The sequence below is a fragment of the Oratosquilla oratoria genome, chromosome 1 (genome assembly GCF_046742065.1).
Source record: "Oratosquilla oratoria isolate Oo_2021 chromosome 1, ASM4674206v1, whole genome shotgun sequence".
NCBI classification, from domain to species: domain Eukaryota; kingdom Metazoa; phylum Arthropoda; class Malacostraca; order Stomatopoda; family Squillidae; genus Oratosquilla; species Oratosquilla oratoria.
This window is the reverse complement of record NC_134777.1, coordinates 67,358,224-67,379,048: the sequence shown is the minus strand read 5'-3', so window position 1 is coordinate 67,379,048 and position 20,825 is coordinate 67,358,224. Positions and strand designations below refer to the sequence as shown.

The window sequence follows — 20,825 nt, the reverse complement described above, 5'->3', positions numbered from 1 at the left end:
TGTGATGGGAGAGGAAAATGGAAAGAATTCAAGAAAAGTTAAGGTGCAAGGCATTTTGAAAATGATGAATGCAGGTAAGGTACCTGGGTTGGATAAATGTCATGCAGTGTCTAAAAAAGGGAGGTACAGTAATAGTAGACTGGCTAGTGAGGTTGTTTAATGTATGTCTCATGGAGAGGAGACTGCTGAAGGACTGGAGGAGTGCCTGTATAGTCCAGCATTATAAAGAAAAAGGGGACAAATGTGAATGTAGTAGTTTTAGAGGGATAAATTTGTTAAGTGTCGTTGGGAAGGCTTATGAGGAGAGTTTTGAAAGGATTAGGAAAGGAACAGAAGGAGGAATGGGACCTTTCGCAGTGAGCAATTTGATACCATACACCACCAGATTTTGTAATTCTTGCCGGAAAATAAATACTTTTTTGGGCAAATATTATAAGCTTACAGAGCTGTATCATTGTACATTATTGTGTCTGAAATTTAAGTAAATTAATTTCATGATTGCAAACAGCATATAGCATCATTTGAGCCTCTATTTATAATTACAGATGATATTCGTAAAACAGCCTACAATTGTATCAAGCCAAGCAATTTGTCATTTTCTGCCGACTTCAATGGACGTATACTGATATATACTTTTATTTGAATGCACCAAGCAATAGGCAAATCCATGTAATGTATAGAAAATATAATTTTGCATCGAAGACTTAATTTTTTCGGTACGATTACTAACCCTCGGCTTCTTGAATCTGACGTGCAGTCTGCCACGGCACACGTAAAATTAGTCATATTTGTTTGAAAATAGCTCCCAGCAGATCTAAGAGGCTATTGTTTATACAAATGTCGTTCACTTCACTATACTCGTACGTCCGCCACCACTGTTGTTATCTTTTATCTCACCGATTATCTTCATATACAGGATGTGACAGTGATATCCATTATTTTTCAACACTCAGATAAATGCACAAACCAAAATCAACATCCTCTTATTTTTGCTGCTCATACTTACTTCAGTAGAAATAATTACCTACTTTTAGTTTTATCTCATAATTAAATTAACAAAGTCTTATCACACACCAGTAAGTAAAAATTATAACATTAATAGTCATGTTTTTAATTTTAAATACACTTATGAAGCAATTTGTCGTTTTTTTTTCTAATATCGGTTTCCAAATTAGCTAAGTCACCCCTTTGCCTCGTGAAATCCGAGACAATTGAAAATTCTAGCACTAATAGGAATCTGCGAGCCTGACTGCGAAAGGTCCCATTGGTGAGGAGCAGTGCGAGTTTAGAAATGGTAGATGATGCATGGATCAGATTTTTGTAACAAGGCAGATTTGTGAAAGGGCTTGGCAAAAGGTAAGAATATTTTTGGGGGGCCTTTATGAATTTGGAAAGAGCTTGTGACGGTCAATGGGTAGGCACTGTGGGAGGTATTGCAGATATTACAGGGGAAAGCTGTTGAGTGCCTTCATGAGTTTTTATGAGAGTAGTAGAGCCTGTGTTAGAATAGGAAATGGACAGAGTGAGTGGTCTGAGGTGAGGCTACATCAGGGCTGTGTCATGTTGCTATGGCTGTTCAACTTGTGCATGGATGGGGTGGTACAGGAGGTAAAAGCAATGGCAATGGACCGGGGATTGCAGATGATTAAAGATATTGGAGAGAAGTGGGAAATGAGTCAGTTATTATTTGCAGATGACACTGGGCTTGTGGTAGGGTCAAATGAGGGATTAAGGCAGCTAGTGGGAAGGTATGCACTAGGAAAAAGTTGAAGGTAAACGTGGGTAAAAGTAAAGTGATGAGATGTACCAGTACAAGGATAGAGGATGGCAGTGAGTTGGAAATAAACCTTAAAGGATACAGACTGGAAGTGGCCAGTTTTAAGTATTTGCAGTCAATGGTGGTGGGAAATGGATGAGTTGGGGTGGAGGTAAATTGTAGATTGTGAGAAACAAGCAAATGTCTTGGGGAACTGAAAAGTGTCATAAGAAATAGGCATTTGGAAGTGGATGCAAACTGGAGATTATATGAAGGGGTGATTGTGCTAGCAACACCATATAGGGCAGAGACTTGGAATTTAAGAGACAGAGAGGAAAAGTTTAAATGTGTTTGAGATGAAATATCTGAGAAGTATTGTAGGGGTTACAAGGTTGGACAGAGTGAGAAATGAGGTGAAGAGGAGAGTTGAGGTGGAAAAGGAGATGGCAGATATGGCTGATAAAAGAGTATTGGGATGGTTTGGGCACATGGATAGTCTGAATGAAGAAAGATTAGTAAGAGAGATGTGGAAGGCTGATGTGATGGAGTGAACTTGAGGGGATGACTGAGGATGAGATGGATGGGGTGAAAGGGGTTTTGAGCAAGAGGGGAATGTCTGTTAAGCAAAGAGGGGAGAAGGCAGGGTATAGGGGTGAGCGGAGAATGGCTGTGTATGGATGATACTTTGATGCAGCCTAAAGGGATTTTATTCCCATCTTCTCTCTTTTCTATGTCTGCCAAGCAAGGAAGGGGCCGAGGGATGGGAAGATAGCCAGCCAAGGCATGCACTCACTTCCACCCATAATATATATAAATCATATTAACACACATGCAGTAGACAAAGAAAAAAAATGTGGAAAACTATACATATTAACCGAAATATTTTCAAAATTAAGAAACATATCATAAACATACCAATACTTTTCTGAAAACTCTAGAAGTTGATGCCGCCATGAAAACCAAAATTCTGGGAAACCATGAAGGCAAAGGAGCATAGGATTCTCACGGTTTCCTTTCTCTACATAATGTAGCCTGATGCCTTGGCCCTGTGGATATGCATGTAAGGCAAAATGAAGCCCCAAACTTAAAAAAAAACATGCTACATTTGAAAAGGAAATGAATACATGTACTGGAGAGAAAGGGGAGATGTGAAGAGGATGGGAGTATGGGTGAGGAAGAAGAGGAGATGGGAAGGAGGAAGAGGAAGGTTGGAGAAGAGGAAGATGTAAGATGAGGGAAGGTAGGCAAAGTGGAGAATGGCAATAGTAGTTGAAAAGGGGATGTATGGAAGAATATCAAAAGATATACAAGAGGAGAAACAGAAAGATGGAAATGACAGTGAAAACTGGAAGGAATGAGGGGCAGAGCAGGAAAAAAGGGAAAGCTGAAAAGAAATAGAGAAAAGATGAAGGGGAAAAAAGAAGGAAAGGGGTATTTGAAGAACCAAGTTAAGGGGTGAAGAGGTACAATATGAAAAAGGTCTTTGGGGAAATGTGGATAACTGCAAAGTTACAACAATATGAAATGTATGATTAATACAATAATTGCAAAATTGTGGTTTTACTGATGTACCTTTTTTACTAGTTTCAAAAATTTCTGTCATACATTTACCCAATTTCATATCTGCTCTCATCTTTGCCTCCATTATCTTATGCTTTGCTTCTCTTCTTTTTTCTTTGTACCTCTCACATGATTCTCTTGTCCTATTTTGTAACCAATCTGTGAATACTCGCTTCTTCTTTTCTACAACCTTCTTTGATTCCTCATCCCACCACTCACTACCTTTCCTTCTATTTCTTCCCATCCTCCTTGTTCCACATACCATCTTCGCAAACCTTGTGACTTACTCCTTGAAACATCCCCATTCCTCATCCACTCCTAGTTCTACTCTATCCTTCACTCCCTCCCATTCCTCTCTCTGTTTCTTCTTGTACTCCTTTTCTTTCTCATTTAAGCAGTTTACTTTAAGTACCTCCCTACATTCTTTCTCCATCTATCCTCCACTTTCAACTTACCTTTCACCAAAAGATGATCAGATATTCCCCTACTCTCTCCCCTTAAAACATGTACATCCTTAACTCTTCCTACTATTCTCCTGGTTACCACTATATAGTCCATTAATGCCCTATCTACCACCCTTTCATCCACCACCCTCTCCCATTTGTACTTATGCTTGACTTTCTGCCTATATACTGTATCTATCATCATCAACTCTCTTTCTAGACACATCTCCACCATCAACTCGCAACTACAATTTTTTGCTAGGAAGGTGTGTGAAAGAAGGAAGTTGAAGTTAAATGTGGGTAAGTAAGGTGATGAGATGTACAAGGGGAGAAAGTGGCAGCAGACTGGAAGTAAGTATTAAAAGAGAGAGAGACTGGAGGAAGTGGATAGTTTTAGATACTTGGGTGCAAATGTGGCGGGCAAGGGAGGAGTGGAGGTGGAGACAGAATGCAGATTGAGAGAAAAAAGTTGCCTTGGGGGATTAGAAAGTGTAATGAGAAATAGACATTTGGGAATGGATGCTAAGAGGAGATTGTATGACAGAGTGATTGTGCCAACAGCACTGTATGCAGCAGAAACATGGAACATAAGAGAGGAGTTTGAATGTGTTTGAAATGAGGTGCCTAAGAAGTATAATAGGGGTTACTAGGCTGGATAGAATGAGAAATGAGGTGAGGAGGAGAATAGGGGTAGAAAGGGAGTTGGGAGATAGGGTTGATGAGAGAGTATTGGGATGGTTTGGACATATGGAAAGAATGAGTGAAGAAAGATTAGTAAAAGAGGTGTGGTAGGTAGAGGTAGGAGGAGTGAACATGAGGGGGAACCAAGGATGAGTTAGATGGATGGGGTTAAAGGAATATTAGGAAAGAGGGGCATGTCTGTTGAGGAAGGATGGGAGAAGACATAAGATAGGGGTGAATGGATGATGTTGTGATGCATGAAAGGGAGTGGGTAGGGAATGGGGGTTGAGGGAGTATGTGTGAAAAATTAATTGACGAAGCTCGAAGGGATTTCTCCCCATCTCCATTTCTGCATGATACAAAGAGTATGTGTCACCGATTTAATGAAGCGGCCTTGCTGTGGATGGGAGTGGAGTATATGGGGATGGAATGGGTGGGAGTGGATTTTATGCCTTAGTTATTTGTCTACCTCCCTTGTAAGGGGAAAAAAGCCTTTGGTATATGTATGCACTAATGTATATACCTATCAATTCCCAAATACAAATAATTTGGAGAAAAAATTATATAGATAACAGTTTAGAGTGCAGTGCAAGACCAATACCATTAAATATACCTCGTTCCTGAAGAAAAAAAATAAACAATATTACTACTACATGGTGCAACTTTAACCATCTACTTCAACACTGGTAGGTCCAACTGCTACACACATGCTAAGTAAATTATAATTTGTCAGCTACCTTCCTTATAACTTTTGCCAGAGGTTTCACTAATTCTATGGGCCCATAGCAAATGGAAACTCACCATGCCCTCTCACAGATCCCTCATCACTCTAGGAACACACTTTAAACTGTTGTCTGTGTTATAACAAAATCCTATCAATCTATGTACCAAGGACTTTTTCCCATTTACAAGGGAAGCAGCCAAGTCAAAAGGCAAGTACCCACTCCCACCCAGTTCACTCCCATCCACCACCCTTTCCTCTCTCTCATCTTAGCTCCTCATGGATGATGGGTCATTCCTGTATCCTGCCCTCTGGGTCAGAAGCAATGTGGCAAGACACAGCACATCCACAGCAAGGCCGTTTCACTTAACCAGCAACCCCTCTCCATTCCCTCGTGCACAAAAAAAGAGTAGACAGGGAGAAATCCCATCAGACTATGTCAAAATATCATTAACCCATAACCACTCCCTACCCCCCCATCCCCCACCCCCCCCAAAAAAAATCCAGTTTCAATATTCTTATATGACCAAATAACATCATACTATGAGCTCTAGTTTTGAGGCTAAAAATAAATAAATAAATACAGTAAGTCCTCGTTATACAGTACATTTGCGTTCCTGAAAAGCTTACCGCAAATTGAAATTACCACATACCGAACGCAGGAAGAGACTGATTGTTGTGGTGGCCGCATGGCGTGGTGGCGCTACGGTACGGTGTAAACAAAATGTGAGCGGATACGTTATCTGTGAATTTTTCTCACCATAAATAGAGTCAAGGGTAGTAATTACCACATACCGTAACTGTGAATTTACCGGATAAAGAATTACCATATAAGGAGGACTCACTGTAAAAGTAAAAATAAATAAATAAATTTGGGATGACCTTTCTATCAAATGTATGTTGCCAACATTCTTATATTCTATCCAGAAATTTGTATACTACAACATGTACATAAATATACTAAGGGCTTTTTCCCCCTTACAAGGGTAGTAGCCAAAGTCAAAAGGCATAATTCCATTCCCACCCACTCCACTCCCATTCACCACCCCTTCCTCCCTCTTTTGCTCCTCCTGGATGACAGATCATCCCTGCATCTCACCCAATGCCCTGGGTCAGAAGAAATGTAGCAAGAAACAGCACATCCACAGCAAGACCACTTCATTTAACTGGCAACCATCCCCTTCCATCCCCTTGTGCAAAAAAAAAAAAAAAAAAGAGAAGATGGAGAGAATCCCTTTAGGCTGCATCAAAATACCATTCACACACAACCACTCTCTAACCCCCCATCCACTCCCTACAACATGTACCTCAATTAAAAACCAATGTCATGATCCTTTAAATGGTGGTCCTGTATGACACATGTCAGAAAGAAAGCTAGCTGTCATCTATCTTCACACTCTCACCTATGCTATTCAATCTCTTCACAAGCACCACAAAAAACACCAGCAGCATACTTCTCAACATCATAAAAACCTACCATCTACACCATTTAAACACTCACATACACACACCCAGACAACTAAACAAGTCCTTCATGAAAGACTGCCAAAGTCAATACTCCAACAACCCTAGATAAAAGCCCCCCCCCCCAAAAAAAAAAGACAAGAACCACACTGGCATGCCTGCACTCAGAATACCATCCAGTATTAAGACAGTATCAATAAAGCATAGGCCTAGCCACAGATTTAAAGGCCCAAGAAGCCTCAAACAACACAGAAGATACAGAACACCTTATACTCCATCGCCCTTCATTAAAAATCCCGAGATAACAACACAATATCTTTTTATGTGATTTATGGTCCTGTTTGGGGGCAGTTGTTGGTTTCCTGGAGGCCATGAGTCTTCTGCAAGTGAGACCAGGGAAAATGGATAGACTGACAGATTCACAACCCCTGATCCTGAACTTTACTAGCATACTCATTTATGCAGATGACCTGACAATCATAACCCAGCATGGAAGATACAAAATAGCAGATATGAATAATCGAGCTTATCTAAACAAACTAGTGCAATGGACACCAAAATTCATAGCGTTCCTCACAACTTCATAATTGGAGGGACCAATGATGGGTACCTGCAAATTGGGATACAAAGAAAATCATCTCCTTGCTGCCCATTTTCAAAAGCCAACATCCTTACCAATCTGGAAGTGTTAACAATGTCTTAAGATTAGGCCCAAGATCTCTATCAACTTCAACTGTAATTCTTCCACATTTTCAAATACGGAGAGCTGACAAGTGCCAGCTGCTCCACTCTTAATCTAGTGACATAGAAATTGTCCCACACTAATACAACACAGACAACAGTCCAAAGTTTGTTGCTAGAGTTCAATTGGAGGCCCTAAGAATGGCTGCTAATAACTAAAGCTGATGGTTTCCTGTCAGTTAATCTCGAGGCAACAATTATCATCATACTGGGACTTGATTCATTCATCACCTTTTTGGAGAAAAAAAAAAAGTGTATGAACTGCTCTTTTTCAGTTCAATGAAGTCAAATGGCAATGATGAAGATGCTGCCACACCAGGTCTGAACTGTCCAGGATGTAACACTTCACCTGATACTATACAACCCATTATGGAAGACTGCACTGAACACAATCACACATGCCAACAACACAATATACGCTGTACAAAGGAGTTGTGGGAAAACTCCTTTTAAGCTGTGGTGTTCCTTAGATAGACAGGTCTGCTCAACCAGACAGTCTAGGGAACGACAACAACAATAAAAAAAAATTTGACTACAAGAACTAATGGCCTGATCCTTGGATTACTTCTTTTGCCAATAAAGAAAATTACTCCCTCATTTTTTCTCTTAGTTTGACTGCTGTCATGCTATTTTCCTCATCTCTATAGCACCCTCAGTTGTGAAGAGGTTACAGGGAGTTATGATCTACAGATATCTCATGAACCCTTTCCAACTATGTGCCATTTTTTTTATTTATTATAGCTGTCACATGACAAGGCTATTCTATACATTTCCATGGTTTAGTATAATAATATACTTACTTTCAGGTACAAATAATTATGTACCCCCCACTTGGGGTCTGTGAGAATGGATGGTGGAAGGGGTCGGTCTTTGGTCTGCAATATTTTCATGCCTTCTTTCCAGCACCGCCAACACAACTGAAGAAGGGCAGCAAAGGAGATCATGGCCGAAAACATCGACATGATCAGGCGAAGAATTATCTGAAAATTGAAGAACATGTCAAAATATAAGAAATTTTAGAAGAATAAGAAAAGGAAAAGAAAATGGTATAAAAGAGAGGGAAGAGGTGAACAGGGCACAGAACAGAGCCAGGAGGTGAGGAAAAAATGACAAAACAAGATGAAATGAATGGAGAAGAACAGGACAAGGAATATGGGAATAGGGGGAGAGGTAGTGGAACAGGGAGCAAAGAATGGAACAGAAAGAGAGGGACTGGAAAAAGGAGAGAGGGGGTGTCATGAACCTGCCGTATCAAAAAAAGATGAATTATCTACGGACAGGTTGTGATAGATGTACTGCTTCAAAACAATGAGGTTATTTGCCAGGTCTGGCATAGTACGGTGATAGAAAAATTAAAATGGAACATTTATACACTTTATTAAACTATAAATTCAACAACTTTGGCCTATTCAAACAACAGAAAACGGAATCATGAATGATGCGAATATGCAAATCAAAGGTACAGTAAAAAAAATTTTTTACAAATATGAAAATTATTACAAAGCGGATTAAAAACTCCGTGCATTGACTTATTGCTAAACCACTCCTAAGTTAACATAAAAAGTCTGGTCACCACGCGTAGCACTGTAGTACAACAAAAGGTTAACTAGAACAACACTTAAACAATGGGGTTTACCATAAACTTACGGAAGGCGGCAACTTCCTCTTCAGGGAAAAGATGGGAAAAAAAAACCAGGTTGACCCTCTATATAGGCTCGCCAACTGACCTGATGGTCACTGGAGCCAGAGGCCGAAAGGTCAAATAGGAAGTACTTTTATCCCACTTTAACTGATAGTTAACAAGCCTAACCCACTTAGATAACCTTAAAATTACACACACAAGAATATTATGCACGTAACAAAATAAAAACCTTAATACTAACACAAAGAAAGTAAAAGGACAATAACAATTAAACAGCAACTTGACATTGCACAAAGCACATGTCCAGCCAGTCTGCCATTGATTGATGACTGTTGCCATATGAGGACAATAATTACACTGGTCAACAAAGATTTTTCATCAGAGTAAATTTGGTGTTGCCTGGATAGCATTTTTGACGCTGATTCCAAAACTGCAATCAGATTTTCTCTGGCACGTATAGTTTTTATGATGAAACCATATATGTAAATACATAGATTTAACCATTTTAATAGCCAAAGTGCTACTTTTTTCTACATTTTATTAAGTTTATACTTTATGTATTTCATAGTTTTGTGTGTCTATTTAGGAATCTATTTCCTGTTTAATTATCTATTTATTTCAATTTTGGTTTATTTTATTTATTTCAGACATCTTATCGTACGTCTGGCAACCTGCATAATTGATACCTAACTGATAACAGCGAGCTACACTCGGCCTCTGTCTGCTGTTGTGTGAAGTGCTGTGCTGGTGGTAATCTGTTTAGAATCATTTGCTTATATCAATCAGCATGCCTCGAGAATGTAAGAATCATCCCGACAAGTTCTGTTATTTCTGTGGCAATTTTACAACGACGAAATATTACAACCAACATTAAAAGAATATACAAACTTTACTTTGATTGCCATCTAGGTGACCAAGACAAACCATGGGCACCACATCAAATCTGTTCTGCTTGTTCAAACGGATTGCGCGATTGGGTGAACAAAAAGAAAGCTTCAATGCCGTTTGCCATACCCGTGATATGGAGGGAGCCGAGAGATCATCATGGAGACTGTTATTTTTGTAGTGTTAACCTAACCGGATTTTCTACAAAGAACAAACACAAGATTGTTTATTCAACCATGGATTCAGCACGTCGACCAGTGCCACACAGTGAGGAATTGCCCATTCCAATTCCCCCAGATGATGGAGCAAATTCTATTGAAAATGATGTGTATGACGATGAAGGTGTAACTGGTGGCATTCCCGGACCGTCTGCAGATCCAGATTACACGTTGGAAGGTAGAAATTTTGAGCCGAAACTATTAACCCAAGGACAATTGAATGATCTTGTGAGAGACCTATCACTGTCTAAAGAGAAAGCAGAGCTTCTCGCCTCAAGATTATAGGAGAACAACTTACTTGACAAAAAATTTCGTATCAGTTACTACCGAACGCGGAATTTTAATTTAGCAACATTCTTTACAGTAGATGGTCCTCTCTGTTATTGTCATGATATACATGGTCTATTCACAGGCTTGTCTCAGACGTATGTGGCATCTGACTGGCGTCTCTTCATTGATTCGTCCCAGAGAAGCCTCAAAGCAGTTCTTTTGCATAATGGAAACACAAAGCCATCCATCCCTATTGCCCATTCGGTCCATCTTAAAGAGACATATGACAATATGGATATACTACTTAAGGCAATCCAATATGATAGCCATCAATGGAACATCTGCGGTGATCTTAAAGTTATAGGAATGTTAATGGGTATGCAAGCAGGATTTACAAAATATTGTTGTTTCCTTTGCCTTTGGGACAGTCGTGCTACGAAAGAACACTACACCAAACATTCCTGGCCACTAAGAACTGCATATGTCCCAGGAACAAGCAGTGTCCAGTTTGTCCCTTTAGTTGACCCCCAAAAGATCTTCCTACCACCTCTCCACATTAAACTTGGTTTAATGAAGAATTTTGTTAAAGCAATGGGTAAAATCAATTCACAAGGGTTCCAATACATTTCTAAGAAATTTCCGAGTGTTAGTGCAGCAAAACTGAGGGAGGGAATATTTGTTGGGCCACAAATCAGGGAACTTTTAATGGGTATTGAATTTGAACAGGCCCTCAGTCCATTGGAATTGAATGCTTGGCTGGCTTTCAAATGGATATGTGCAAACTTTCTGGGGAAGACAAAGTCCCATGCATATAAGGATGGAGTGGAGAAACTACTCAATGCTTTTAAAGAAATGGATTGTCGCATGTCATTGAAAATGCACTTCCTACACTCTCATATGGATTTCTTTCCTGAAAACCTTGGTGCAGTGAGTGACGAGCAAGGGGAACGTTTCTATCAAGATATTCATACTATGGAAGTTCGCTACCAAGGATTTTGGAACGAAAGCATGATTGCTGGATGTTGTATCGTGATAATCCAGACCAAATGTTTAAAAGAAAAGCATACTCTCAACGTTTTTAAGATCTTATAATGTTATGTAATGTAGATTAGTTTCTTATACTTCATTGCATTAAATTAATTTAGTGTTATATGTATTTTTTAGTTCTCACAAATGAATGATTTGCATGAAATGAGATTTATCACGTCCTACATATTCATAAAAATACATATATTTTTTCTAAAATACAAAAAAGCAAATAATTAAAAAACTATACGTGCTAGAACAAAAATGTGACCAGATTTGGATTCAGCATCAAAATTACATTCAGAAAAGCTTATTTATGTCTGTGATGAGAAAAAAAAGTTTAATTTTGTTATTACAAACAAAGATACCAAGATTGTGGGTATGGCTTGTGTATCATCATATGGTACAAAGATACACAAAGTTGATGGAATGCTGGCTACATTCCATCAAACTAAACAGAAAAGGTAAATAGATAAAAAGAAAGAAAACAGACTCAAAAACAATTTGGTAAGATGCGCCCCCAATGCTAACGGCCACAGCTACTTGACCTGAGGGCAAGGCATTAACAAAAGATGCCCCTCATCTGACCATGTTTGGCTTACTCTGTGTCAAACTACACAGCTGACAAGTGGCCAATAAATGGGGGGGGGGGTGAAAACTGTGTGCTGGCCGACAACTTTCGACCATCACTACAAAAAATAAAGCACATGAACATTGGGATATAATGGGAGAGAAAGAGATAAAGAAAAAAAAATATATATAAGGGAATTGGGGAACGTGATACGTAACAGGGGAGCTGAATGGCTAGAGGAGTGGAAAGGTGAGAGAGGGGATGGAAAAGGGAGAAGGGGAATGGACAAGAAGTTAGGTCATAGAACAAGGAGAGAAGTACAATGGGGAAGTGAGATGGAGGAGTGGGAGTGGAATGGGGGGAGAAGGGGAGGTACAAAAGGGTGGGTGGTGTTTAAGGTTCTAGCACAGACTTGTGTATCTATCATTTTCATGTGTTGTTCTATGGGGAGAGCTTTAGTTTCAGTGTGATTCTGGTGCATTGTTATTAATCTTAGTCTTTTATTCTGTACTGTTTTTAGGTTCTTTATCATCTTACTGACAGGAACCATGCTGTGGAAGCCTATTTAAAGACAGTTCTTATGAACTGTTTTGAGTACAGTTACTCTTAGACCTCCTAATCCAACACTTGCCAACCACCATTTGTACAGATGTTTGGGCCCAGGACATAAATCCCCCTTTGTGATTTGATGGTATTTTATGTCCTGAGCCAATTCCCAAAGTGGGTTTATGTCCTTGACCCCAAATGTCCACACAAGTGGTGGTTGGTGAGTGTTGGATTAAGAGACCAAGTGTATTAGAATTTCCTTCTGTTGCCCACTGCCTTTGCTTGCAATGGACCTTATTCAATTTTTCTCATTGATTTTTGCTGTCAGATGGGCTGAAGGTCATAAGAGGATTAAATATGAGGCCTAGAATAATAGGGTTCTTTTCTAATGGAAGGTTTTTGCCATTTAGTTTTACAGTTCTCTTAAAGAGAAAAAGAGGAAAAGTTTAAGTGTGTTTGAGATGAAATGCCTGAGAAGTATGGTAGGGGTTACAAGGTTGGATACAGTGAGAAATGAGGTGAGGAAAAGACCTAGGGTGGAAAAGGAGATGAGAAACAGGGTTGATGGTGGGTCAGGGATTGGAGATGGTTAAAGAAAATGGAGAAAAATGGGAGGTGAGCCAGTTGTTGTTTGCGGACGACACCGCACTTGTAGCAAGATCAGAGGAGGGATTGAGGAAGTTGGTGACAGTTTGGGAGAGTATGTGATAGAAGAAAGTTGAAGATAAATGGGGTTAAAAGTAAGGTGATGAGATGTACAAGAGGTGAAAATGGCAGCAGAATGGGAGTGAGCATTAAGGGAGAGCAACTGGAGGAAGTGGATAGTTTTAGATAATTGGGTGCGAATGTGGCAGGAAAGGGTGGAGTGGAGGTGGAGGTAGAATGTAGATTGAGAGAAGCAAGTAAATGCCTTGGTGGATTAAAAAGTGTAATAAGGAATAGACATTTGGGAATGGATGCTAAGAGGAGATTGTATGGAGTGATTGTGCCACCAGCACTGTATGGGGCAGAAACATGGAGCATAAGAGAGGAAGAGACAAGGAGTTTGAATGTGTTTGAGATGAGGTGTCTGAGAAGTATGATAGGGGTTACTATGCTGGATAGAGTGAGAAATGAGGAGGTGAGAAGAATAGGTGTAGTACGGGAGTTGGGAGATAGGGTGGATGAAAGAGTATTGGGATGGTTTGGACACATGGAAAGAATGAGTGAAGAAAGACTAGTAAAAGAGGTATGGAAGGCAAATGTGGAGGGAGTGAACATGAGGGGGTGACCTAGGATGAGATGGATGGATGGGGTGAAAGGAGCTTTGGGGAAGAGGGGAATGTCTGTTGAGGAAGGATGAGAGAGGACAGAAGACAGGGGTGAATGGAGAATGGTTGTATATGGATGATGCTGTGATGCATGAGATGGAATGGGTGAGGGGATGGGGGGGGGGTAGTATGTGTGAGCAAAATTTGACACAGCCCAAAGGGATTTTTCCCTGTCTTCTCCTTTTCAGCATGAGGGGACGGAGAGGGGGGTCACCGATTTAATGAAGCAGCCTTGTTGTGGATGTGCTGTGACTTGCGAAACTGTCTCTGACCCAGGGCAGTGGACAAGATGCAGGGATGACCCTTCATCCAGGAGGTGCCAAGATAAGAGGGAGGGTGGAGGGGAGTGTAGTGTATTAGTGATGGAATGGGTGGGAATGGTTTTTATGCCTTTTTCTTTTTGGCTACCTCCCTTGTAAGGAGGAAAAAGCCTTGGGTATATATATGTATGTATTATTATTATTGTTATTATTATTATTTTTGTTATTATTGTTATTGTTATTATTACTATTGATGATGTTCTTCATGGTTGTCTGGAGTAATTAATGTGTTGATTTCTGGGGCAAGGCTTTCATTCTGTTATTTCTGAGTTATTGCTATAGTTTGCTCAAGTTGGCTTGGGTGTTCATAACTGCATTTTTGTAGTTTCTGTACCAAGTTCAATCAATCAATCCATTGTCACTTGGTCTCTCTTGCAGACTGCAGCCTTCAGGTAACTGGCAACAGCCTCCAGGTGGGACCATAAGCCACTCAGGAAGATGTGTTGTGTTGTTGTCATGGGTTCTTTAGTGTGGGGCATCGTAGTATGAGGTGTTCTATGCCCTCTGTGTAGTGGTTGCATCTGGGGCAGTTTGAATCTGTGGCAAGGCCTATTCTGTGTTGGTACCATTCTAATGCTAGATGGTGTCCTGATCACAGGCATGCTAGTGTAGTTCTTATCAGGTGTGGATTTTTTTCCCCCATATGTCTGGGGGTTGTTGGAGTTTGGAGGTGTCTTGAAGGGCTTGTTTAGTAATCTTATTGTGCATGTGTTTTTGTGCTGGCATGGGTGGTAGGTTGTTATAGATGTTTGAGTAGTATGCTGCTGGTGTTATTTTTCTTGTGTTCTGTTTATGGTACTTGTGAAACAGTGTGAAGGGTGTGTGGTGTATAAGGTTTTGGCACAGCATTGTATTTCTGTCATTTTCATATGGTGTCCTATGGCAAGGGTTTTGGTTTCTGTATGCAGGTGTTCAACTGGAGTGGTTTTGGTGCAGCTTTTTACAACTTTTAGTGCTCTGTTCTGAAAAGTTGTAAAAAAAAAAAAAAAAAAAAATCTTGCTGAGTGTTGGGTATCTCGGGTGGTTGTTAGGAATTGCTTACATTGAATGTGTTGGATTATAAGTGTTTTATCTGCATACAAGAGTACATTAAAGATCTGGTTCTGGGGTTGAGAGATCACTTATAGTGAACGAATAACATAGATGAGTACATCCTAAGGGATTCTATTGTATCATATTTTTGTCCTTAAAATTTATCCTAGTTAATGTCACCACTACCTAATATTGCCTGACAAGTTTGAAGTGCCATTTTGAAAATAGTACATATGTCTAAAATCACTACATGGTAAACATTTTAATATCAACTCCCATTTTCTACAATTCTTTACTGAAAATAATTTCCTTAAACCATATAGTTTTCTTAAAAGCAAAGGGTAAAAAACTGAAACATTCTCATATGACAATATATGGTGACATAATAATTTAATTAATTTCAAAATTCAGTGTTACCTATTGCCAACTGATTGACCTTAGAAAATAATCCCTAGAAAGCATAAGAGAAGAAAGGTGATACTTGAATATATGAATTGCAATGAAAATAGCAAGAGACATTATGGCATGAAGACCAAATTACTATGAACCTTGTTATTGTCTAAAAGTAAATACCATAAAAAAGGGCATGGCATGGGGAGTAGGGGGACCCTTCATCCTAGAAATTCTGTGATAGGTGGGTTAGATAAGTCTTTTAGCATGGATGATGTGTGCTTTGATTTTACCAGCCCCATTTAAGTAAGGGAAAGTGCAAACTTTGTAGATATAAAATCATGATTACTGTCACGAGTTGCACTTACTGGAAACCTGCAGCCTTACAGTAGGCTGACAACAATCCCTGAGCCCTCCCATAGATCTCTCTACAATGAAATGTAGGACTTTTGCCCGTTTTATTTAATGTGGGGCATTTCTGTCACCCACTTAAATTAGAGGGATCAGAGGATAAGCTACTAGTAGTCAGCGCCCCATTTGTGGAAGGTATAGTCAAGTTATAGATATATCTTGGGTCTGTTCCAGAGAAATTGCACCTCCAGATGGAGGCAAGGGTGTTGATGGGTTCTTATGACAGGCAAAAAAGTATTCTCTATGACAACTCTCTCATAGGACCACCACTTGTAGGTACCCATTGCTGGTCCCTTGATATATAAAATCTCTATTCACTTTAAAGTTTATAATTGATTTCCCCTCCTTCACCTTTACCCCATTCTCTTGCAGCAATCCTCTCCTGGAGTATATTATAATATTGGTCCCATCCAGCAACATAATTTGCTCCTCCATCCCTATCATGTTAAACACAATAAAATAAATTACCAATCATCCCTTGCATATATGATATTCAAACAAAACTTGGACTTTACATTACAAAATAAACTGTTGGTAATTTATTTTACCATAATAAGCACTGGAGGGTTGGGGAACCATATGATAATGTTGCCTGACGTGACCAATATACTCCAGAAGTGTCTCTTTATTCACCTATAGTACAATATCCATTCCATACTTTTTTCGTGATGAACATAATGTCGATCTACAAAATTTGCTAAGGGGCTCGTACATCAGCGGAGTGAGGCTTCTGTAACTCTCCGCTCTTGAGATTGACATGGAAAGCATGGGGATTCTATGGCTATGTAAACATTTAATAAGTAAATATGCTGGACTCTATACAACATATACCCATATAATTTCTGGTTCATTACCCTGCTGTTTTCTACAATTACATCACATAACTGACTTCGGGTTCACTTCCATCAACAAACCTGCAACCCAAGTCTCAACTTTTCTGACTATTTCACTGTTATGCGGGAATGACAACTTAAATTTTAACTTACCTCGAGCACCCACATTCTATATCACTATCTCCTGAACTTGTTTTCAAGGAAAAGACTGAACAAATCCACAGCCGGCCTTCAGAATGCAATGGAGAACCAGTGACCGACAACGAAATCACCGAATCTTGACTTGCTCCTCCCACTGATAAGTGTTGCTTGTTGACAATCGAACACAGTTGCCACGAATTCCCCAAACAGCTGATGTCATGATTTCTCAGCGCATCAAACTTTTGAAAGACTGAAAAGTTCACTGCACTGATTTATATCCGTCACACAACGTCCAGCAGACGTTGCTAGTGTATAGTATATTCTTTAACTAGTAATTCTACGTTCTCTTTGTATTGAAAATTCAACCAAGTATTGTATATGATTTTAGGGTAGAAGATGCATGGATCAGATTTTTGTGGCAAGGCAGATTTGTGAGATGGTTTTGGCAAAAGGTAAGGATGTTTTTGGGCTTTTGTGAAAGGCTTGTGGCAGGGTACACAGAAATGTATTGTGGGAGGTATTTCAGATATGGGGTTGAGGGACTTATACTAGGCCAGTAGCATGCAGATATCACATAGGCTGTATATAAGTCAAATCGGTTCGCAGAGCTCATGAAATTCCAAGAACAGGTTCGTACGAACCGGGAAGAACAGGCTGAATCCCACCACTGGATTGTGGGAGAGCTGTTAAGTTAAGGGCAGTCAAGAGTTTTTACGAGAGAAGTACAGCCTGTGTTAGAAATGGAAAGAGTGAGTGGTTTGAGGTAAATGCGGGGATGCGTCAGGGTCATGTCGTCACCCAAGCTGTTTAATATGTACATGGATGTGTTGGTACGGGAGGTGAATACGAAGGTAATGGACAGGGGACTGGGGATGGTTAAATTTCAATTCAGTTTTCAATTTAACAGTTTATTCAACAAAATATCAAACATTACATTTTCATGTTGAAGATGTATATATATACAAACATAATATTAATTTGTTGAAAAGGAGAGAGCGGAAGCAATAGCTTATAAAATGCTCTCCCTTAAATAGTTTCTATATAAGCATTAAAGCATTTACAAAAAATTTCACATAAAAGGAAATTTGATCACAAAGACATCAATAGCAACAGTGGGAGTAGCCAATATAAATATTTACAATTTATATAGATGTAAGAATCAGATATATAAAGACACGTGCATCCACAATTCACACAGATACAAGGTGCAGATATACAATTTGGGCAAACAACGTTTACAAGAAGCTACATACGTATAAAGACATGCATACATATACACACGCACACATGACGCACGATTCCACGTCAAATGCTCCAGGAAAAATGCTCACACAACTGCAGCAATAGATTAACTAACATTCACTGGTGGTATCCGCGCAACCTTTACGAAAATCCAGTTGGCCAGGTACAACGCCCACCAAATCATGCCACATCTACATCATATTATTCCTGTTCCCATTTGTGAGCAACCGTCCTGTGAGCAAATGTCGCGGCACGTCTGTATTTGGATTGTAAGGTCGGTCGTTGAGTTGATTCAGGTGAGGTCATTAGAAGAGTGCTGTGCAGGGCAGGACGGTGTAGGTACAGGTGAGGTCACCAGAGGGGTACTGTGCAGGGTAGGATGGTGTGAGAAACCGTCCTATGAACAAATGTAGCGGCACATCTCTATTTGGTTTGTTAGGTCGGTCATTGCTTTGATTCAGGTGAGATCATCAGAAGGGTGCAGTGCAGGGCAGGACGGTGTAGGTTCAGGTGAGGTCACCAGAGCGGTACTGTGCAAGGTACGATGGTGTCGTGTTGGGCATGTTCAAAATCCACGTCTTCCACGGCACACACACCTGGAACGAAACGGAAGGAAACAGCAGCAGTAAGAGCAACTCACAGCAATTAACCATACACATTATACACAGTAGCAATGAAGTTGAAAGGAAGATCTAGGACTTCACAATAGGTAGAAATCGCTCAGAATTGATAAAAAATATGAACTTTAGGCATATACAATGCACAATAACAAATTTGAAAAGATAATACGAGATTCATTAACATCTGAAAACAAGTATGGTTTTATTTAATCTTTGCGCCGAGAAATAGCTTATTTCAGTTCTGAATAAAATATTTAAAAGGGAGAACTGCTTTAACACGGGAAACGTCGTACTTATAAAGGCTCCGTCCTCACATGTTTCTTTTGATAGATTTATTGGCCAGTGACATGTATACTCGGCATTGTTAAGACACTCATGTTTTCAGGCGGTGTGTATTTTTTCCTTTCAGGTTCAAGCTCTAGTTCAATTTCAGCTCTAGAGGAACATTTTCAAGAAGGCCCGTGGCTACAGAGGAGGGGTTCAGTCAATCAATCAATCAAATCACCCATCATGAATCCACTGCTGAACAAAGGCTTCTTTCATAGCATTCCATGATTCACGCGACAGCACTAACCTCTGCCACGTCACTCCTGCAAACTTCTCTATCTCGCCTCTCCACCTTCTGTCTGGTTTCCCTCTTCCACGCTTCCTATCTCGCGGCGTCCATTCAATAACACACTCCATTGCTCATCAGTCATTCGCGCTAACTTGTCCAACTCAGTATTATCTCCTCCCCCCACCCCAAAAAATAATAATAATTATAGACTCATTAACCCACGACAGTGCCATGGGAATATTAGAATTATGATCAATATAATAATGCCTCAATAAATAATACAACAGAATATCAGTAACGAAACTTTATCAGTAGGTATTATTATTTATACTATCATGCTTTATATGATAAAACTTAGTTTTTTTGCATGTTCATGTAAGACGTTATGGTAAAAATAGACGAATGAAACATTTAAGAAATAAAATCTCCCCAGTGACAGAAAAAAAAAGTCTTGGGAACCATGAGAAAGATGTTCAGAAATCACAGAAATCAAATTTGGCATCCTATCTGCTTTTGATACCGTCCCCCACGAGAGAGTACTTACTAAATTGGCTTTGCACGGAATAAGCGGTAGCCTATTAAATTGGACTAGTAATTGGTTGAATGATCGAAAACAGAGAGTTGTTTTAAATGGAAAAAACTTCTAGATGGAAAAATGTTACAAGTGGAGTTCCTCAGGGTTCCGTTCTTGGGCCACTTCTATTCATAGTATATATAAATGATATAGACCATAGACTAAAATCTACTGTTTCCAGATTTGCTGATGATACAAAACTGTGTGGAATGGCAAATGATCACTTAAACCAAGACATAGAGCAAGTAATCAATAAAAAACAAAATTATAATGTAAGACATGATATTGAAACTCAAAATGTGTCAAAAAGAAATAATCACGAGTTTCTTAAAGCCATGTACTTTAATGCTCGTAGTATTAGGAACAAATTTCAAGAAATACAGGCGTATGTCAAAAGCGAAAATCTCGATATGATAGGAATAACTGAGACATGGTTAAATGGTACAGAGTTCGAAGCTGAATTTAATATTGCGGGATTTAAACACTTTCATCAGGATAGAAACCACAAGAAAGGTGGGGGTGTTCTGTTGTACGTTAAAAATAGTGTTCACACTTGTGTTTTAGAGGAAGTGAAACAGGATGCATACGATAGTTTGTGGGTTGAGTTAACCCAAAGAAATGGACAAAAAATGAATATAGGTGTAATATATAGGCCAAAGACATTATCATTAGCAGACGACAAACTGTTATTTCAAGAACTGTCTAGTTTCTGCAACCGGGATTTATTGATAATGGGTGATTTCAATTTTACTGACATTGATTGGATGACCCTTGGACATGGCCATATAGGTAGTCGCTTGATTGATTTTCTTGGTGACAATTACTTAATTCAGCATGTAAAAGAGCCCACAAGATATGGAAACTTACTCGAT

At 39.5% G+C, this 20,825-nt stretch overlaps 1 protein-coding gene across 1 annotated transcript in view; it reads right to left on the bottom strand.

Annotated features, from left to right (window-relative positions):
• Positions 1-17,174, bottom strand: part of LOC143034453 (epoxide hydrolase 4-like) — a 47,609-nt gene extending 30,435 nt beyond the window's left edge. The window contains exons 1-3 of the mRNA XM_076200557.1: positions 16,974-17,174; positions 8,167-8,346; positions 2,672-2,802 (exon numbers count right to left, since the gene is read on the bottom strand). Coding sequence (XP_076056672.1) covers positions 2,672-2,802; positions 8,167-8,346; positions 16,974-16,988 — 326 coding nt within the window. The 5' untranslated portion in view covers positions 16,989-17,174. The remainder of the gene's footprint in view (positions 1-2,671; positions 2,803-8,166; positions 8,347-16,973) is intronic.
• Between the last annotated feature and the right edge of the window lie 3,651 nt (positions 17,175-20,825).